The sequence below is a fragment of the Sphaerodactylus townsendi genome, linkage group LG06 (genome assembly GCF_021028975.2).
Source record: "Sphaerodactylus townsendi isolate TG3544 linkage group LG06, MPM_Stown_v2.3, whole genome shotgun sequence".
Lineage (NCBI taxonomy): Eukaryota > Metazoa > Chordata > Lepidosauria > Squamata > Sphaerodactylidae > Sphaerodactylus > Sphaerodactylus townsendi.
Window position 1 is genome coordinate 85,861,586 of NC_059430.1, and position 20,261 is coordinate 85,881,846.

The following is a 20,261-nucleotide window of genomic DNA, read 5'->3' on the forward strand; positions in this document are numbered from 1 at the left end:
CAAAATTTTAGTCTACCAAGTTTAATATTGTCTACTCAGACTGACAGCAGCTCTCCACAGACTCCTCCGATGGAGGCCTTTCACATCACCTACTGCCTGAGTCATCATGCCAAGATTTTTATACACTTTTGCTGTCCCTTTAAATTCTGGCTACTTGACTTAGATGTAAGTGGGACTGATGCAATTCTCTTTTACTTTGGCCTCTTTGTTATCACAGCTGTACATGGAAAGTTGGATCACAGGTATCTTTGGAACTCTATTCATGAGCTTTTTAACTGTGTTGTTGCACTATTCCTTTTCTTTGTACTTCTGACAATCCACTAAGCTTGTATTTCATTTATTACAGATTTGATTTAAGTGTTTTTTCTTCTAGGTTTGGATGAAACGAACAATGTGTTATTTTCTCTGCTGTAATGACTACACTTATATGTTGTATCATGCATGTAGATATTTTCATCCTTGTTTTTATAGACCGTTCACAACAACTGCACAAGGCTAGACTCCAACAGGACCATAACAGGAAAAAATTTTTTGAAGAAGATATTGAAACAATGGTTTAATTAGCTGGCAAACTGTCAAGGCATTTCATATATCAGGACATTTAGTCTTGCATAATTTGCATTCTATTGCTAAGAAAATGTTACATGTATTGCAATTTGTTATCTAGACATTTAGTGTTGTGCAATCTATACATTCATGCCAAGAAACTGTTATAATTTACTGGAGTTGTCTGCACTGTATAAGATTTTCTGTTACAGCAGTGATCTATTCTGTGGGAATGATTCTGAGTCTTTTGTAAGCAGCTCGTTGCTGTTCAGATTTGGTTACATTTATTGAGATAATAATAATAATTTGTTATTAACTCAGTTAAGTAGAATTGTCCTTTTCCTTTTTGTGGCCTCTGGTACCCTTTGCATTTTCTTACAGAGATGTCTCTCTTTTTTGCATTGTCAAAAGGCCAAGTTTCCATATGATAGAGACATAGCAACTCCAGACAAAGAGGTTTTTCCTTCACAGAGAGAAAGAGATCTCCACATAAGCTAACAACCAGGCTTCTCCAACTGCCTCTTACACGCACTCCGACCTTCTCTCAGTTTTTCATCAGGCTACCTTCCTTTCCTGCCTTAAACCTAATTTCTTCCACCAACCCCTTCTCTGCATGATGGGTTGTCACTTTCTTAATGTTTCTTAAAAAGCAGCATGACTGTTCAGTTAAAACCTAAGGAAGTTTTTGGCTGGCACGGTGTGTAGAAATGAGGAAAATCATACCTGCTACATTTTAACACATTAAAGGCACCCAACCTCAACTAGGAACTTTGCATGCAAATTCTGTATCCTTATCAGGCTGTTTCTACCATTTGTGCTGCTGCCATATCGCAGTCAACTTATGGCAACCCAGTTAGGTGTTTTGTTGTTCCCTTCCTCTGCATAGCAATCCTGGTGTTCTTTGGTGATCTCCCATTAAAGCAGGTGAACTCTAATATGGAGTAAATGATTTGTTTCTGCACTCCTACATTCCTGCTGGGTGACCTTGGCTAATCATTGTTCTCTCAGAACTCTCACACACACACCCCAACCTCACAAGGTGTCTGTTGTGGGGAAAGGAAGGAAAAGGAGTTTGTAAACCACCCTGAGTCTCCTTACAGGAGAGAAAGGTAGAGTATAAATCAAAAGTCTTATTATTATTATGTTATATTAATTTTACTATGGTGGTTGTGTTCTGTTCTAAAAGAGCAAACAACAACATTCCTGTCTTGAGAATGATCCTGGAAGCATGTGTCAACATTCAGAAGTGTCAACATTCAGAATGATCCTGGAAGTATGTGGCAACATTCACAAGGACATTTTCCTTACCTGAACTAGCTGCAGAAGATAATGAAGAACATCATCATCCTCTAAACCCTCCAGTTTTTGCACTGCCATGGCTCTTACATTTTCATCTGAGAAATTGCAGTCCAGAAGTTGCATCGTCAGTCCAACATCCAAAGGGCTACAATCCCAAGCATCTCTTTTAGCTAACAATTGGTATGTTTCAGCAACAATTTCTTGTTGTCCCCATTTCACTGAGCTAAGCAGTTTCGGGTATGCCTTTGGATGCTTTACACTTTCATATCTAAAATGCCACAACAATTCTTTGTCTTCAGGGGTAAGTGGATTAAGCGGGTCGGTAGCTATAATCTCTTCAAGCTGTTTCCGCAGCTGATTGGGCATTTCAGCTCTAGCCCTGTCTCCTAGGGGATCAGTAGCTATCCTGTGTTTAGGTAAAGCTATTGGGTGGCAGTATTTGTCTAGAATAATTGAAATAGCCATTGAGTTTTCTTTATCTGGATTGGTAGCTGATGTTAGTTTATCTGCATTGATGCTTCCTTGATCTTCCCCTTTGCCCGGGATTTTCCACATATGAAGCACATAGTCACCAGTCCGTAACAGGGAGCGGTGATCAATCAGCAAAATATTTACATAATAGAGAAGCTGGGTTTTGCTTTTGGTATTGGAACTGGAGGGATCATGTGACTGGAGATTAGCTTTAGTGGATGGTGGAGGTGCTTTGCCACAATACACCTGCAGGTTCAACAATGCCCCTTTGGGTAAGTCTTTAATCTTGATGTCAAACTCAAGCCAAACATTCCACAGGACTTCTTCAGTGAATGGTTTAGCTGTTGTTCTTCTCTGAGACAAGAGCTGTTGTCCATGTTGAATATTAGCCTCAATAAATACAGTCAAATCTGTGTTTCTTGGTAGTACAGGGATATCAGTGCCAATTATCTTAACCCTAAATTTCCTGTTGCAGTCCCACAGTGAAATAGTGAACACTTTCTCATGATCCTTGCCATCTATTGTTAGCTGCTCATGATATCCTGAGACTCCAGTGCAGTCATCAACTAAGGGCCACTCTTCTCTCTGAACTTCATCCTGATTTGGATCAGGTGGACTGTCCAGCACCAGGTGAATCTCCTCCCCATTCTTAAGACATTGTCTTATCCAGTGGAAGTTTCTGATAGGTATCTCCCCGACGATATACTCATCTCTGCCACTTGCCCTGAGAACAAAATCTTGCTCACTGTATTCTTCAGGAATATTCATCAAAGATTTCTTATTTGCCATTTTGGTGAAAAACCTCTGAAGGATTATGTCTGGGGTGTCATCAATGGACACTTTAATCTTCTGGCTGGTTGTTCCTCTGTGTATATTTATTAAAATGTTGTTATTGGTAATTCTACTCATCAAATATTCTGGAAGAGGTTTGGATGTAGTCCAAGGGTGCATGGAATACAATTTTGGATCTCTGCAGGATGCTTCAATTGTCCGTGGAGTGACTAGCCTGCGGCGAGCAAATTCCAGCTCATCATCATGTACATTACTTACATCTGTGACATCATAGCCAATCAAATAATTGAGTTGCTTTTGAAACTCCTGAACTTCTTCTGTGGGTTTTTGCTTTTGGACTACATGGATTTTGCCTACCTTCTTCTGTAGTACTTTCCAGTACAATATACAGTCCAGGGTCTGTATGATTTGATGTTTGTCATAAATTTCATACCACTGTCCTTTCTTTTGGTATTGAAGAATAAATTGATCTGGAGTGAATTTATGATAGAAATCAGAGTTCTGATTCCTCTCTATTGCTCGCATCCAAATCTGTGCTTTCATCTGCTCTACTGTACAATTGCCAGCTATGTCTATCGGCATGTTGCCTGTAGGCAGAATGAATTCAATGGATATTAACTCTGTTGAAGATAAACCACTTGCTGTACAGTAAGGCTTCATCCTCCTCCTCCGCCGTTTATTATCTTCTCTCATAACAACAGGTTGTTCATTGTTCTCCAACTCCATGCCATAGGAAATCTAAACAAATACACAAAAGAAAGAAAATGTGGTCAGTTTCTTAATCTACTTGCCTTCACATTTCTGCTGATTCTTCATTCAATACAATAATCAAAATAATGTTTCCCTTTTAGTTTTTCCTTTTAGTTCTTGTCAATTTTTATTTTTTCATATTAAAATTCTCTCCATTAAAAATCAAAAATCCAACTATGAACATGAAGCTTGCTAAAATGACTCCAATTTATTTTACTAAATACTTTCCATTTTCTACATTTGTAACTTCCTGCCCCATGTCAAGAGTTTAGAGCCAATACGGCAGTTCAAGTACTGGCAAGGCCCACCTAGTTTCAAGAGGAGAATGGCATCAGTCATTTTGAAACCATTTCTCTGAAGTGCAATTCCCCACTTTAGCTCTGATTTTTATCTTGTTCTAGATTACATGTTTAGACAGTTCTTCTGTGAATCCCCAAAGCACAAACTTAGTATTTTTAAAAAATTGTCAAATACCATTTGCTCAGAGAAGATAAATTATGATAGCATGCTAGTTGAAAAATTACCAGTCTTTAAAATATCCCAGGATATGGTTGCCCAGGTACACAGACATTTGACATTGGATTGTACAAGACTGATGCTTGTGCGTAGGCCTACGAATTATTTTTGTAGCCTTGCTTAAAAGATATTAATAAGATAGCTAGGGAATGGAACAGTGGTGGGATTCAGCAGGTTCACACCACTTTGGTAGAACCGGTTGTTAAAATGGTGCTTGTAAACAACCAGTTGTTAAATTATTTGAATCCCACCACCAGAACCGGTTCTTAAATTATTTTAATCCTACCACTGGAAAGGAACTTATAGATTCTTTGCCACCCCTTATTTTCAAATATCCTGTCCTCTTTAATAAGAGATGGTTTTGTTTTTTTTCCCTCAGTAGTAACAATTTTTATTTGGACTTTACAGTCAAAATCCAAAACATACATAAGGACAAAAAATTGATCAAGTTATAAAGTACTTATTTCACAGAGACTTCCAGTTTCCTCTGCACCAAATATTAGCCTTAAAAACCTAAACTTCCAGCGCTTGGCCATTAAACATTTTAGTAAAAAAATGATCAAAGCTCCCCAAATGTCAAGCTACCATCTTCTGCTAAACATACATTAGATATCTTTACGTTATTCATCTTGAGTGGTTATCAGTGTCACATTACTTCACATTATTCATATCTGACAAAGAGAGCTTTGGTTCTCAAATGCTGAAACCCAAAAAAGCTTGATGATTTCTCGAATGTAGCTGTTTTACTGCAGCCCAACACAGATACCTTCTGAAACTATCTTCACGTTATTCAGGTATCTGACAAAGTGAGCTCTGACTCAAAAGAATTTATGGTAAAATAAATGTGCCAGTCTCCAAGGACTCCTGTTTTATTTTCCTGCTGCAGACCTAACATGTCTGGGATTCATATTACTTGATAACCACAAGTGTTTTCAAAACAGCTTTACTGTCAGTCCCAATGACTGATGAAGTGACACCCAGCTAACATACAGAGAATCTCTCTCTTTCTCCCTCCCTCGCTATTAAGGAAAGCTGTTGGTTCTGCCTAATCCCACCTAGTCCAACATTTTCAGGGCAGTTGTTTCTGGAAGATCACAAACAGGGTGTGAAGTATTTTCCTATATGGTCCCAGCAAGTCCTATCCAAATTAAATAATCTCCCTGAAGTCAAGAAAACACAAAATGGATTTTCTCCTTTCTCTCCTGCATTAGACAAGCTCAGAATTGCCAGACACACAGTTGATTTTCCTTCACTTGTATGCCCCATGCTCCTTCACATTAAGATTTTTCAAAACAAACTTGATGCACAAATAACCTACCTGTTCCCCATCCTCTGTCCCTCAAACAACCTTAGAACAAATACAACAAAACCCTCCTATACCAGAATATACAGGGGTTTTTTATTATTATTTCCTGTAGGTTCACTTATTATACAACATAATTTTAAGAAATAAATGAACTGTTTAACAAAACATTACCTGATCAAAAAGCAGAAACTGAGCAGCAAAATACGGTTCATTTATTTAGTTTTTCAGTCCAATTATCTGAAAACAAGAAGTTTACAATAGGAAAAGATGTTCATGGAAATGGTTCTGCTTTTCTTATTTGCCTTCATAAGCAGATGCAAAGGAAGTGCTACCGTAACCAGGAAGGAAGCTTTAACCCACTGGTTATAAACACTGTTGTGTTTTATAGTCAACTTTCTTCCTGTTAGAATAGGCAAACAGATGATTACAGTAATGGCTACCCCACAAAAAGAGGGAACTTGCTGGTAAAAAGATGGTTAAATGTGTTGTTAAGAAGGGGGGGGGGGAGGGAAATGAACAAATTTAACATTTATGGAAATAAGAGATATCAATGCAGTCCTGTGCAGAGTTACTCTATTTGAAGCCCACTAAATTCAGTGGGCTTCAACTGGAGCAACTCTGAGCAGATTGCAATGTAAGGCTCATTCCGCACACGCAGAATAATGTACTTTCAAACTGCTTTCAATGCTCTTTGAAGCTGTGTGGAATACCAAAATGCACTTGCAAACAGTTGTGAAAGTGGTTTGAAAACGCATTAATCTGCGTGTGCGGAAGGGGCCTTTGTCTCATATTTGGTGATATTTGATACTGCTTCACTGAATGATTCTCAGATTCTGGGGCAAGCTCCAAATGGAGGGTATGGAACACTGGGATTGAGGAGGATGAGCCAAAGTAAAACACTGTTGAGGCAACATAACTCTTCAAAAATCAAGTTGGGATGATGAGGAAGTAAAGGAACCCTCACCACTGTAAATGCAACACAGATCAATAGGGACTGTCTCCAAGACAGCTGTTAATTAACTGTGTCTTTGATGCTGGGGTGGGGGGAATGTTCCCACTGCTTCAGAAACCAATCACTAATTGTAATTATGTATGTAGTCTTGTATCTCTAGTATTTTATTACATTTATTGCACTGTTGGTTTTAAATAGTCAACTCCCTTGAGTTGAGCTGGTTCCATATATAGGAAGCCATGAAAACTCTCCAGGAAAAGAGAGTATTTCATTTCCAGGTTACAGTGTGAAGAGACCAACTCTTTTACCGTATAACCTATTTTTATGTTTTATATAAAAGGAATATAGCTTTAGTAAAATGGAATTTCTCATAAGGGTGTTTTTATAAAGGAAATAACATTGTAAAACAGAATAAATCAAGAAGGCATTTTTATAATGAACATACAATTCAACTTTAATGTGTGAATTTTAAAGCAATTTTATTTTAATCTTGTATATATCATGCTGTTTTATGACATTCTCCTCTAAAATTGTGTTCCAAGGTTGTTGGGGTAGGTGGATTTGGACTCTTTTCTGCATGTGTTTCAGTATGTTATTCCCTTTTTTATTTAAAATATTTATATGCTTGTCTTTCCCTAAGCATCTCAGAACCCAGTATGAGAACAATATTTTTTATAAAACACACATTAAAACAGAAGATATTAAAAACTGAAAACCAACCTAAAAATATCTTGCTCACAGCATCAGGGTATTCCCCTTTTGCCCAGGATCAGACTTCCCCTAAAAGCACTCCAGAATAACTTTGTTTTGCAACCTTGCCAGAAAGCCAGGAGATTTAGGAGCCCTGCTGACCTCTCCCAGGAGGCTGCTGCAGACTTATGGGGTGGCCACTGAAAAGGCCCAAGCCCAGTTGTAGCCAAGTGCACACTGGACAAGAAGTTACAAGGTAGACCCTGCTGGGAATAACACAGTTTGCCACAGGCAAACATGCATGGAGAGCAGGTCCTTCAGGTGATTGGGTCCCACACATGAAGGGCTTTAAAAATGAGCATCAACTTTTTTAATCCGACCCCAAAAGTAATGGGTGGCAAGTGAAGGGACTGCACAACAGAAGTGATATGAACATACCAGCTAGCCCTGACAACAAATAGGCTACTACATTTTGCATCAGATCATCTTCAGGGGCAGCCCCATGTAAAGTGTTTTACTGTAATCTAGCCTCCATATTACTGAAGCATGGGTCAGCATGGCCAGAGCTGTATCTGCAAACTGGGAGCCAGCTTCCCAAGTCGATGAAGTGGGGGTGGGGGGGGAGGCATTTTTCAGTGCCATGGAACCTACTTCTCAAACAGGAGATCAGGATCTAGCAAGATTCCCAAGTTCTTAACATGACTTTCACTATCTTGCAATTGTAAGATATTACATTGTTTTATTGTATTGTTTTCCTCAATTCTCACTGAGAAAGGCAGACTATAAATGAAGTAAATAAATAAAATAAATGGGAAGATTTATACAGAGCCTTTGATTATTAAGGCTTCAGAGTCATGTTTTTCAGCTCATGACTTTGGGATCATACGCTCACTCACACAAATGCTCAGGATGCCCATGTCCACACTGATCACTGGACCCTCAGGTGATCTTTTTAATAGCACTATCCTTAGTAATGTTTTGCTCTGCTCATCCCATTTGATTTCAGTTAAATTAGAAAGGTGCAACTCTGCTCAGGATGGCACTGCTGTGTGAGGTGTCTACAACACCGGTGGGACAAGAATCCCAGAAACTGTTTCTTTTCTTCAGAAAGGAGAACAGAACCTCAGAAAAGATAACTGCAAGACTGGAAAGGAGATGTAGAAAATGTTTCTTTCAATATTTGTTTCTAATAAGCTTGAACAATATTTAGTAATATTAATAAAACATGCTATTCTCTAAGCAAATGATGCCTGTTCTTATGGAGAACTATAATCTCCAGCACTCGTCAGCTTAATATAATTCTAAAATCTCGTGGCACCTTACAGATCACATTTATTTCAACATTAACTTTTTTGACTCACAGCTCACTTCTTCAGATATATATAGAAATTAAACACAGAATCTTTCTTATGCAGCAGGTTACTGGGGAGGAGGGAATGTTGCTGGACTTCTATTTTGTAACAAAAGACTAACATGACTACACTTCTACATACACCTAATAGTCAAAACATTTCAGCTGTGCTTTGAAACGAATAGAAAATCTTCGTAATGGAAACTATTCTCATCTTCGCAGGACTCCTTCCTCAATGTAAAAAAAATCCTGAAGAGCAGCTCTACAAAAAGAACAGAAATGACAATATGATAAACCACGTAGCACTTGACAGAGCTCCACTGAGCAGGTGCTCGGTGGCAAGGGATTTCCACCATGTCTTCCTCTTTGTCAAGGCAGAACTAGAAGCAAAATTATCTAACAGAAGTTGCCCAGCAGGTCTCACGAGACAAGAGCCTATTCTGAGGCAAGCATGATGTGGAAAATAAAATAAGCATGAAAAGGAATGTTTAAAGCCAAGGAAATCTGAAAACCAGATTCATTCTGCCACACAGATGCTGTCATGCTCAGCGTCTCTGGTAACTGTCACAGTTAAAGCAAGATCATGTGCCCAAGAGATAGGGTCAAAAAACCTGGCTTAATCCTGTCAACCACGCAATCCGAATTACAGTCTCTTAATTTATGAGGGCCAAAAAAGTGACTGGATGTCATGTAATAGGGGTATTATTGCTGACCTCACCACATATCCACCTCTACCATTTCGACACTAGTACAACACAGGCTACTGCAACACTAGAACTGCATTCACTGTAGAACTGATACAAACCATAGGTAAAATATATCAAGGTATTGCACCAGTAATAAAATCCTTCTGTCCAGGCTCAGTTTGGGGGCTGTGGCTCAGAGACAGAGTATCTGCTTGGCATGCAGAGAGGCCAAGGTTCAACCCTTGCAAGTAGCAGTTGATGCGAAAGACCTCTGCCTGAGACTCGGCAGAGCTGCTGCCAATCAGAGTAGATGATTCTGACTTCAATGGACCAGTGTCTGACTCTGCAGAAGGCAGCTTACAAGATAGGATGAAACAGTCACGCTATTGTGCACAGGCTTGCAAAATAGCCATTTGTATCTGAAGTGCAAAGACAAATTATGTTTAACAAAGAGGAAAAAGCTCCCTTATGCCTAGATTCGTGAGGAACCTTAGAATCTTTCTTGGTGCCGCTAGTGAACAAATTACAGGTATATGTGCATGGAAGAACTTAATGAAAATAACTGAAACAGATGCAAACCAGATACTTGGGCTATAACTGAGTTCTCTCAGAAATACCAAATAAATTCTGTTGTAGCCTCAAGGAGTGTTGGGAATTACAGTGTGAGTAGGTTTGCCAGCTCCCTGGAAGGAAAAAAAAGTCTTGTCCCTTTAAAAGAGGCTGAATGGGATATTATCAGGTGACCTTATTTTCCCTCATGCCAAGAAAAGTTCACATTGCCAATTTCCACACATCAAATACCCTAGCAAAGGGGCTCCTAGCCTGTTAGCACCCTTAGCACACTGGAATCAGAAGTGGTCTGGGCTTGGTCCTCAGTTTCCCAGTTGCCTACCCCTACTTCAAATCTTTCTACAATTTCATCAATGTCTACAATGCAGTCAAAATATTGAGATTTGAGGTTTCTTATTATTATGTTCTGATAGTTATATTATGAATCCAAGCCTGGCCCATTGGAAAATTATGTTATGCATTTCAGGAAGTACTGAAAGCATTTATGGTTTAATCAAAAGCTTTTAGCTGACTGAGTGAAGTAGTTTTTTAGACCAATCTGATTCTGGAATTTAACAGGAATAATAAGAACATGATGACCACTTTGTCTAACAATGAGTTAACTTACAGTTCAATAAACACATTTTTAAATGACTCACTCACATTTACTTCAATATCTCAGAACAGGCATCCATAGCACAGCTTGGGTAATGTACAGATTTACATACATGTGAGTAATCTCCTGCCTGTTTACCAATTAATTAACTGGCACTCAACTCAATTAAAGCAAGAGGATAATTAAAAAACCAGAGGTACTGCAAATATATATGAGCACTGCGATGGAAGAAAAATGAAATATTTAAAGTAGAGGTCATCTCTGGTTAAGGTCTTTTTTTTAAAATGAACTCTGTTCCAGCCTTCTAAACTCACTTTGATTCTAGTTCCTGGAATAGCATTACACAAATGAAATTTCTGCCAAGAAGATGGCTAGAAGCATGTACAAGACCAGACCCTTCTGCTGCATACATGATCAGGGCACGGACACTATCTTCTTGGAACACAACACTCTGCCTACTCGGAGCTCTGTAAGCATCAGAGTATAATAAACTGTCTTGTTCAATACTGAACATCATGTCTGTGTCACAGGCAATGACTGCTGCACACAAGACCCTATATTTTAGCTTTCAGTATATATTTGAGTAAACGTCAGTGAGAACAGTAACATCAAAACAACTGGAGATGCAGTCTTTGGGTTCATTAATTATTTCCCTCCAATACAGAATTAAGTGTGCAGTAACACTTTCCCCCAGACTCACTACTACAAAATGAAAGCCTCTCTGTCAGTTTGTCACAATTAAAAGCAGATAGAGCATCTTACATGTATGTTTTTCTTCATGCAATAAACAGTGTAATAGCCATTTTTAATTATTTGGGAGTAATACATTCACATGAGCAAAGGCAAATACTGTAGGGTACTTCTATGGAAATTAATGAGAAATATATACCTCTATGGAGATGCAATGTTTCCTCCTTTGAAAAACATTTCCATGTAATGGCATTTCTTTTTGCACTCAGGAGTACAGCTGTCAACAGGCCTTAAGAGGTGTCCTGTCCCTTTAACAAAGGTTTCATGTGTGAAAATGGGCTGCTGAATGAAGCTTTTCTTGCAATTAAAGTAAATAACATGCCATTGAGCTTTCATTAAAGGGACAGTACACATATTTCCTCCAGACAATGAGAAACCTAAGAATACACATGATTATAGACTACAAAGGCACTTTCTCAAGCTGACATACCTGCAGAAGGACTATTAAACCCCTTATTCCCCACAGCAGCTATACCTACAGGAAGCACTCTAATAAAGCTGCACGGGCAGCAAAATATAAAAGAACTTTCCCAGCATTTTCTGTCATGTGGAAAGCAGAAGTGCAGTCAGTCTTGTTGGCCTTCAAGCCCTTTGCTTAATCAAAATATGGTGACAAGTAAAATCTAGGTTTAGTTCATACAACCCAACTTTAATTTAATAGATAATGCTTATCTATTAAAAATCAAGCAAACATGCATCAATCCCAAATAATTAAGTGTGATTTATGCATGCTTAATACGTCCTGTATTGCTTCTAAAAGTTTGTTTATTTTTACAACCAAGCTATCTAAATGTTAACTCTTCACACCAGGGAACAACTTTCATTTTCCAGATCCAACCCTTCAGTTCTAGAACAGGTCAAGTTCTAAGATCTTGTTTTTATCCCTTGATTTTCTCTACCTTTTAGGAGTTCTGAAGTAGGTTACAATCACTTTCTCTTCCTCTCCCACAACATACACCTTGTGAAACAGGCCAGGCTAAGAGAATTTTGAGAGAATTGTGTGCAACCCAAGGTCACTCAGCAGGCTTCATGTGTAGGAGTGGGGAAACAAAACCAGAGCGTTTTCCTTTAAACATGTATGAAGCCACTTCCTTTATCAGAGAATGACCAGAACTAGCCCACACCAACATAAAAGGATATTTAGTGTCTGTCACTCGGGGTGCTCCCACCACTAGAAGTGATCATGGGGGTGGAACATTTCCAAGATGGAGTAGGCCCCACTTCAAATGCATATGGTGCATTTCACAGCCCTCAGCCCCCCTACTGTTTACACTTTCCCCCCTTCATAAGGAAGGATTTTATTAATAGTTGCAAACAGCCGAGTCATAAACATGCACCCCTCGCACCAGGGTCATTTACTCTGGAAACAAACCTTGCTTGCCTCCACAGGGCCAGCTACCTCCTGTTGACGCCTTTATCTGTTGCCACAGAGGAAGGAGGTTTCGTCTGCGGAGACCTCTCCTGCACTTGGGCCGGAGTGTCACGCACAGGTCCTGGAGAGCACCTCCACTGGCTGCAGGTCTCCTCGGGTCTGAAACCGGCCTCCCTCTTCAATAAGAGCGCCTGCGAGTCAGGTGAGGGGGCCGGCTACTTGCACCAACCTGCAGCCGCTCTTCTGGTCGGCCGACGCGAGAGGGGGGCAGCCCCAGCTGGGTTCCCGCCGGGGTCGGACAGAAGGAAGGCCAAAAAGCGCCCCCGCCCGACTCACCGCCCTTGCCGACGTCTAGGGGTGCAGAACCGGCCGCCGCGGCCACTTCCTCGTCCTAGGCGGGCGGACAGGCGGTGCCTTCCCAGCGCCAGCTGACCCGGGCCCTTCCTCTTGCCGGCGCCTGCACAGCACCTGCCCCGACAACTCAGGCGTCGCACTGTCCCGGAAGCCGAGGTAGCGCCCGGAGAAGAGCCAAGGAAGCAACAAGCGGCGGAAGGCGTTGATGTCCCCCTTCACTCACTGTCGCCCCCAAAATGCCTTCTGGACTACATCTGGGTCCCGCTTTCCTTCGCGGAACTCAGGAAGGCACTCGTTGGCCTTTCCTCCTGCTTCCTCCTTTCACAACCTTGCGAGGTAGGCCAAACCCAGATAGAGCAAAGGTCCGCGAGTGGCAGAATGGAGTTTTCAAGTTAAATTTCGAAGCTCCAGAGCGTTAGTCCTGTTTACAGGTGACAATGAACACACGTCCTGAAATTGCAAATGCCTTAACAGTCCAGGTGCTCCGGAGCAACAGCCGCAGAAGGCCATTGCTTTCACATCCTGCATGTGAGCTCCCAAAGGCACCTGGTGGGCCACTGCGAGTAGCAGACAGCTGGACTAGATGGACTCTGATCTGATCCAGCTGGCTTGTTCTTATGTTCTTATGTCCAATCCGTATAGAGTGTACTCTTGATTTTATTCTGATATGCGTGTTGAGTAATTCTCATGTTACAGTAAGTCAACACATATACTGCTGAATGTGTGCTACAAACCCCACATTTATCCAGGGACTTATTCTTGGTTTCATTTGTGCAGTGAATGTGCATTGGCTTTTTCTAACAATCAGATGCACACACAAACAGACAGGATGGTTGTGCCCTCACTACATTCACTGCAACCCGACCTGGACTACTGTCATAACTAAGTAAACTCCTCTGACTGCAATGGGACAACCTAGTGAGTGGGCTACTGAATCCAGACATGTTTACTCTGAAGTCATTCTTTCAACATCTATTTATTTACAGTAAACCATTCATCATTATATTAATATTTCTGTATTTGAAACACTTTACCTATGTTTTACAAAGAAGATTCAAAGTGGTTTGCAAAATAGATTAAAATTGCTGTACTAATTCAGCTTGTGTTTCAGAACAATGCACATTTGGTACATATTCATGGATCCCAAGCAAAGGTCAGCCTCCATGTATCATCAAATGCTCTCCTGAATAGTTCAATTTTACACCACATAATCCTTCATCAAAAGAAGCAGAATATAAGTATTGGGAAGTAAGGAAACCCTGCTGTGTTCAGTAGAACATATTTCCTATAAAACAGCCTACAGCTACCACCCTTTCCCCACCCCCAGACAAAGCTTCTGTGTCTTTCTAGTTCCCATCAAATCACTACATGACAAGCAGAAGCTCAACAGGTATGGCTTTAATTCACCTATTAAACACATAGAGGCCCACAGCCTGGATAAATAATGGCAACTCTTGGGGTATATAAAAAGGTTGCTGCAGGTCTAGGATTGCAGCCTCTCCTTTTCAGACAGTGTAGTTGTCTGTTATGCATGAATTCAACAGGTGAAGCTGGAGATGCAGCAATTCAAAAAGTATCATCACTTCACTTTGCCTCTCATACAGTGCATATAAGGCATGGGAGATTTGTCAGGTAAAAATACAACAGAAGAAGACCGCTGTCTAGCCCTAATCTCTTGACACATCATTTTCTGTTTATATTTAACTTATGGCTACAATTATACTGTCACGTCTGCCCCGTGTTTTCTTAACAAATAAATTTCCATTGATTTCAGTGAGACTTCCAAGTAAATAGATTTAGGACTATTCATCTCCGGTGGAACCTACCTAGTTCACTGTATGTGTATTTAGGGATCAGAGTTTGTTGAGTAATAACATTTTGAGGAGTAAAATTATCACTCTGGTTCAAGCAATTTGCACCCTTGTTGCTAAAATTTACCAAGTGGTTAACAGTTAAGTAGAAAAAACAAACTTATGTGTAAATAAAATGATGCTGTTCCAAATTAACAGCTATGGTTTATTTTCTTTCACAGTAGGCTGAATAAGGACATTGTGTATCAGGGCCAAACACAGCTCTTGTATCACATCTGGGTCTGCCTGAAGATTTTCTTTCAAATGTTCACGGAAAATTCACCTCTAAAAACTCAGTTCCCAGAAACACAGGAGCAAAATCCAGATTGGGACCATGACATACACCACACCATTTTCCCAGACTGAAATTGGCCTGTGGGGAGAGGGGCTTGCCCATTGGGGCATCCACATGAGCTGGTACTTTACACATATGTTTTTCCAAATAGCATTTCTTGGGGCTGTCTGATATTGGGAAAAATAGTTTAAGTATCTTCTCTTCTCACATTGCGGTCTCAGTCCAGACTAGCCTTAACACACTTGGGAACTGAGTTCTCCCATTGGTGAACATAAGGCACTTTTCTGATAGAAAATCCACATAGCACACCTAAACAGCGCACATTGTCTTGGGCTACAAATGTTTTAAAAGCATAGCCAACATTGTTTAATGGTAAATGTTCATGTGGAGTCATGGAGTGACAAACTATTAAATACTATGCTGAAGGAAGTTTTTTTTAAAAAAATAAAAGAAACAATTGGTAAAACAGGATTTAACAGAATGGGGATACTTGTAGTCATAGTTTATTTTTGCAGTAAGTTTTTAAATTTACTTTCCCATGACTCTATGCAAAACAGGGTCTTGCCAGGAGGATCCATCCTGCTATCTTATGCAAATAACTGGGTATTTTTTATATAGAGACAGCAACAGTCTGAATAAGTTGTTCAGTTCATCAATCCTCATGTCCCTAGGAACTGGGTTCTCCACCAGGAAAAGTTACAGTTCTAACTTAAGAACAAGACGATGGGATCTACTGCAGCGTTTCCCAAATGGTGGGTCGTGACCCAAAAGCAAAATGCTGGGTCACCTAATGTCCGGGGCTGGGGCCAACCACCACGCCACCATCCTTGCTCAGAAGGCACCACCCACATGGAGCCCAGGTGTGTGGTGCCTTCTGACATCCTTTTTGTCTCTGCTGTCTGAACAAAAAATTAGGAGGCGGCTTTTTTAAAGACATCCCCATGAAGTCTTATTTGTGCTGTGTGTGATGGACCTATGTTAGCCAAATGGACAGTAACTGCAGGATGTATAAATTAGATTTTGAACAAGAGAACTTTAAATTCTATTTTTAAATCAAAACAGGCCCTCTAAAATTATCAGCCTTTAAAACAGATAGCAAATGTTGTTGTGCCAATCCTTATTATATTTTGATTTGAGCCTTCATCAAGAAGCTTAAGAATGGTATACTTAGCATTCTCAGAGACTTCCTCTTATATCTTGGCCTAGCAGTCCATAACTTCAGAGAGGGAAATACCCATTCAGAAAAGAGCTGGATAGAAGTTACCGCCAAGCACTGGCGTTCCTGCCTAGGGATATGGGGTACCCCTTGTCCCCGGGCGCATCGATTGAGGTCACATGGGGGGCGCCAAAACATCTTCCTACACAGGGAGGGATTGAACAAGCCCTAAAAAGCAGCCACTGAAGCAGCCCACTGCTCCCACTTTGCCTCTGTCCCGAGAAAGCCCTGCCTACCCACTCTGTGCACGGTGGCCTGGGTGTGTCCAGAGGGGGGCGGGGAGAAATCTCACTGGGCTCCCAGGAGCAGGACTGGGGAGCTCCGCCTCCCCTCCCTCTAACCCAGCATGCCTTATTCGCCTTAAATGAAGTGTGGCATTACTCAGGGCGCTGGCAGGCACAGGAAAAGGCAAGCTGAGCAGGGAGCCCAGAAGCAGCAGCAGAACTGAAGATGATGCTGATGTTTGCTTGGTAAACCTTCAGATGGGGGTGACTTTTTTGAGAGAGATTTTACACTGCAACAGAACTTAATTCCCACTTGCACTGGCTTGGGAGGCTGTTTCTCAGGCTAGCAGCCTACCTCCCACAGGAGTTAGTGTGAGGGACACAATTAGAGAAAGTGGTGGGGAGGAGCCATGTCTGTTTGCTGGGGGTAGGAGGTGATTTGTGAGAGAGATGATGCTGATGTTTGCTTGAAGTAAGAAGCCTTCAAGAAGGGGAGGGTGACTTGTAAAGAGAGATTTACATTGCTTAAAAGTTAATTCCCTTGCACTGGCTTGGAGCTGTTTCTCAGGCTAGCAGCCACTACCTCACAGGAGTTGGTGTGAGGACACAATTAGGAGAAGTGGTGGGGGAGGGAGCCATGTCTGTTTTGCTTGCACAGGGGTAGGAGGTGATTTGTGAGAGATGATGCTGAGTGTTTAGCTTGAAGTAAGAAGCCTTCAGAAGGGGGTGACTTGTGAGAGATTTACACGCTTAAAAGTTAATTCCCACTTGCACTGGCTTGGAGCTGTTTCTCAGGCTAGCAGCCTGCCTCACAGGGTTGGTGTGAGGACACAATTAGGAGAGTGGTGGGGAGAGAGCAATGCCTGTTTTGCTGGGGGTAGGAGGTGATTTGTGAGAGATGATGCTGATGTTTGCTTGGTAAACCTTCCGAAGGGGGTGACTTGTGAGAGATTTACACGCTTAAAAGTTAATTCCCACTTGCACTGGCTTGGAGCTCTTTCTGAGGCTAGCAGCCTACTTCACAGGGTTGGTGTGAGGACACAATTAGGAAAGTGGTGGGGAGGGAGCCATGTCTGTTTTGCTGGGGGTAGGAGGTGATTTGTGAGAGATGATGCTGATGAATGTTTTGCTTAGTAAACCCACAGATGGGGGGTGACTTGTGAGAGATTTACATACTTAAAAGTTAGTCCCCACTGCACTGGCCAGAGCTGTTTCTCAGGCTAGCAGCCTACTTCACAGGGTTGGTGTGAGGACACAATTAGGAAAGTGGTGGGGAGGGAGCCATGTCTGTTTTGCTGGGGGTAGGAGGTGATTTGTGAGAGATGATGCTGATGTTTGCTTGGTAAACCTTCAGATGGGGGGGGTGACTTGTGAGAGATTTACATGCTTAAAAGTTAATTCCCACTTGCACTGGCTTGGAGCTGTTTCTCAGGCTAGCAGCCTACTCACAGGGTTGGTGTGAGGACACAATTAGGAAAGTGGTGGGGAGAGAGCCATGCCAGTTTTGCTGGGGGTAGGAGGTGATTTGTGAGAGATGATGCTGATGTTTGTTTGGTAAACCTTCAGATGGGGGGTGACTTGTGAGAGATTTACATGCTTAAAAGTTAATTCCCACTTGCACTGGCTCAAGGAGCTCATTTCTCAGGCTAGCAGCCTACCTCACAGGAGTTGGTGTGAGGACACAATTAGGAAAGTGGTGAGGGAGGGAGCCATGTCTGTTTTGCTACAGAGGTGAGGAGGTGATTTGTGAGAATGTGATGCTGAGAGTGTTTGCTTGGTAGAAAAGCTCAGATGGGGGGTGACTTGTGAGAGATTTACATGCTTAAAAGTTAATTCCCCTTGCACTGGCTTGGAGCTCTTTCTGAGGCTAGCAGCCTACTTCACAGGGTTGGTGTGAGGACACAATTAGGAAAGCGGTGGGGAGGGAGCCATGTCTGTTTTGCTGGGGGTAGGAGGTGATTTGTGAGAGATGATGCTGATGTTTGCTTGGTAAACCTTCAGATGGGGGGTGACTTGTGAGAGATTTACATGCTTAAAAGTTAATTCCCACTTGCACTGGCTTGGAGCTCTTTCTGAGGCTCATAGGGTTGGTGTGAGGACACAATTAGGAAAGAGAGTTGGTGGGGAGAAAGCCATGTATGTTTTGCTGGTGGTGGGAGGTGTTTTGTGAGCTGGTGCAAAAAAATCATTGTTTGGTCGTTGTGGGGGAGGGTGGTCGTCCATACCTGGGGTGGGGGGCACCAAACTCAGATTTTGTCCCCGGGCTCCAGTTTGCCTAGATTCGCCCCTGCCGCCAAGGAAAACGTAGGTGTGCTTATTTTGCTTTTTATGGTTGCTAATTTTTAAAAATAAATCTTAGGTTAGCCTTAGGTTACCAGCTTTTTTTTACTGAGCCTGTTCCTTCACCTTAATTTGTACAAACCATGTTTAATGTTGTGCCGAAAAGTGTTAGCAGTGGATTCTTGCAGTTCATTTCTGTTAAAAGCATAGGAGCAAGCCAGCTTCTTTTGGATCGAATGGCAACCTTTGACAGAATTAGCTGAACACATTGTTTCATGTCTGTTGAGATTGGAAGGGGTAGTGTTAACGTTTTCCTCAAGAATAAAGGAAAGAAAAATCCAGGAATGCCATCGATACACTCAAGAAATTCACAGACTAATGAAAGTGGAGGCCCTGATTTGGTATTCAGATGAAGTATTTTTAATCAAAATTAGTCATGCAAACAGGCAATCACTATGTTAATATAATCTAGAGGAACAACATCAGAATGCATTTGTCAGCCCTGTATTTCATTGGTAAAAATAATTATATGAGGCATGAACAAGCATAGAATTTTTCAGTTACACATATTTTAGTTTTCCTACATTGTGTTGTTACTAGAGGGTTCATTTGGCTTTTAAAAGAGCATCTTAAGTTTTTTCAGGAGAAGTTATCAGTGGATAATCGTTACGAGTATGCCATGGGGTTGCCAGTTTTGTTTTGTTTTTCTGACAAGCAAACATTTAGCTGGTGAAGATTTTCCCAGCTTTTTCCAGCCACAATAGAGACCATTCCCAGACCAGAAAAAAACTGATTTGGAATGCACACAGCTTTCCATTGTCCTATCGTATATACTGGGTCTATTACAATGCCAGATATTTGTACAAGAGAACTGCTGAAAAGCATGTGAACATGCAAAGGAGGGTTCTGTAGATAGCTTTAATAAACCACTGACATATAATAAACTTGTGTAAATATGATGTTGCAAGTCATTTAGAAAGCATTGCAGGGGAAAAAAACGACGACTGCTTTCAATGCTAACTGAAGCACAATGTATAAATTCCACCTGTAATAGAGGCTTATGCCAGAGAGCATGTTGGATATCTGATAAGGGGTCTCTTTATCTCAATTTCTCTGATCCATGTTAAATTACACACTTGTCATTGCTTAATGAGGAGAGAGGAGGGAAGTACAAAGATACCTAATTTATACAGCCCGAACTCTATCAGAAATAATGTACTACAATAGTTAAAGAGTCAGACTTGGATCTGGGTCACTAGGTAACCTTAAGCCAGTTATCTGTGTTAACCTAACTGACCTCACAGGGTTGTTGCGAGGATAACATGAAGAGAGAATTATGTACTCTGAGCACCTGGGAGGGAGAATCTCATCAAATATACTCATTTTCTGTGACAGA

The 20,261-nt window shown here is 41.2% G+C and overlaps 1 protein-coding gene across 6 annotated transcripts in view; it reads right to left on the minus strand.

The window, feature by feature from the left end:
• Positions 1–20,261, minus strand: part of PIK3CG (phosphatidylinositol-4,5-bisphosphate 3-kinase catalytic subunit gamma) — a 135,145-nt gene that overhangs the window by 25,686 nt on the left and 89,198 nt on the right. For 2 of the 6 annotated variants that reach the window (XM_048500083.1, XM_048500088.1), the window contains exon 2: positions 1,855–3,846. In XM_048500083.1, the coding sequence (XP_048356040.1) occupies positions 1,855–3,846 (1,992 nt within the window). Of the gene's footprint in view, positions 1–1,854; positions 3,847–5,851; positions 5,918–11,413; positions 11,479–12,646; positions 13,092–20,261 lie in introns of those variants that run through there. The other 4 variants (XM_048500086.1, XM_048500087.1, XM_048500084.1 and 1 more) reach the window with 4 other exon arrangements.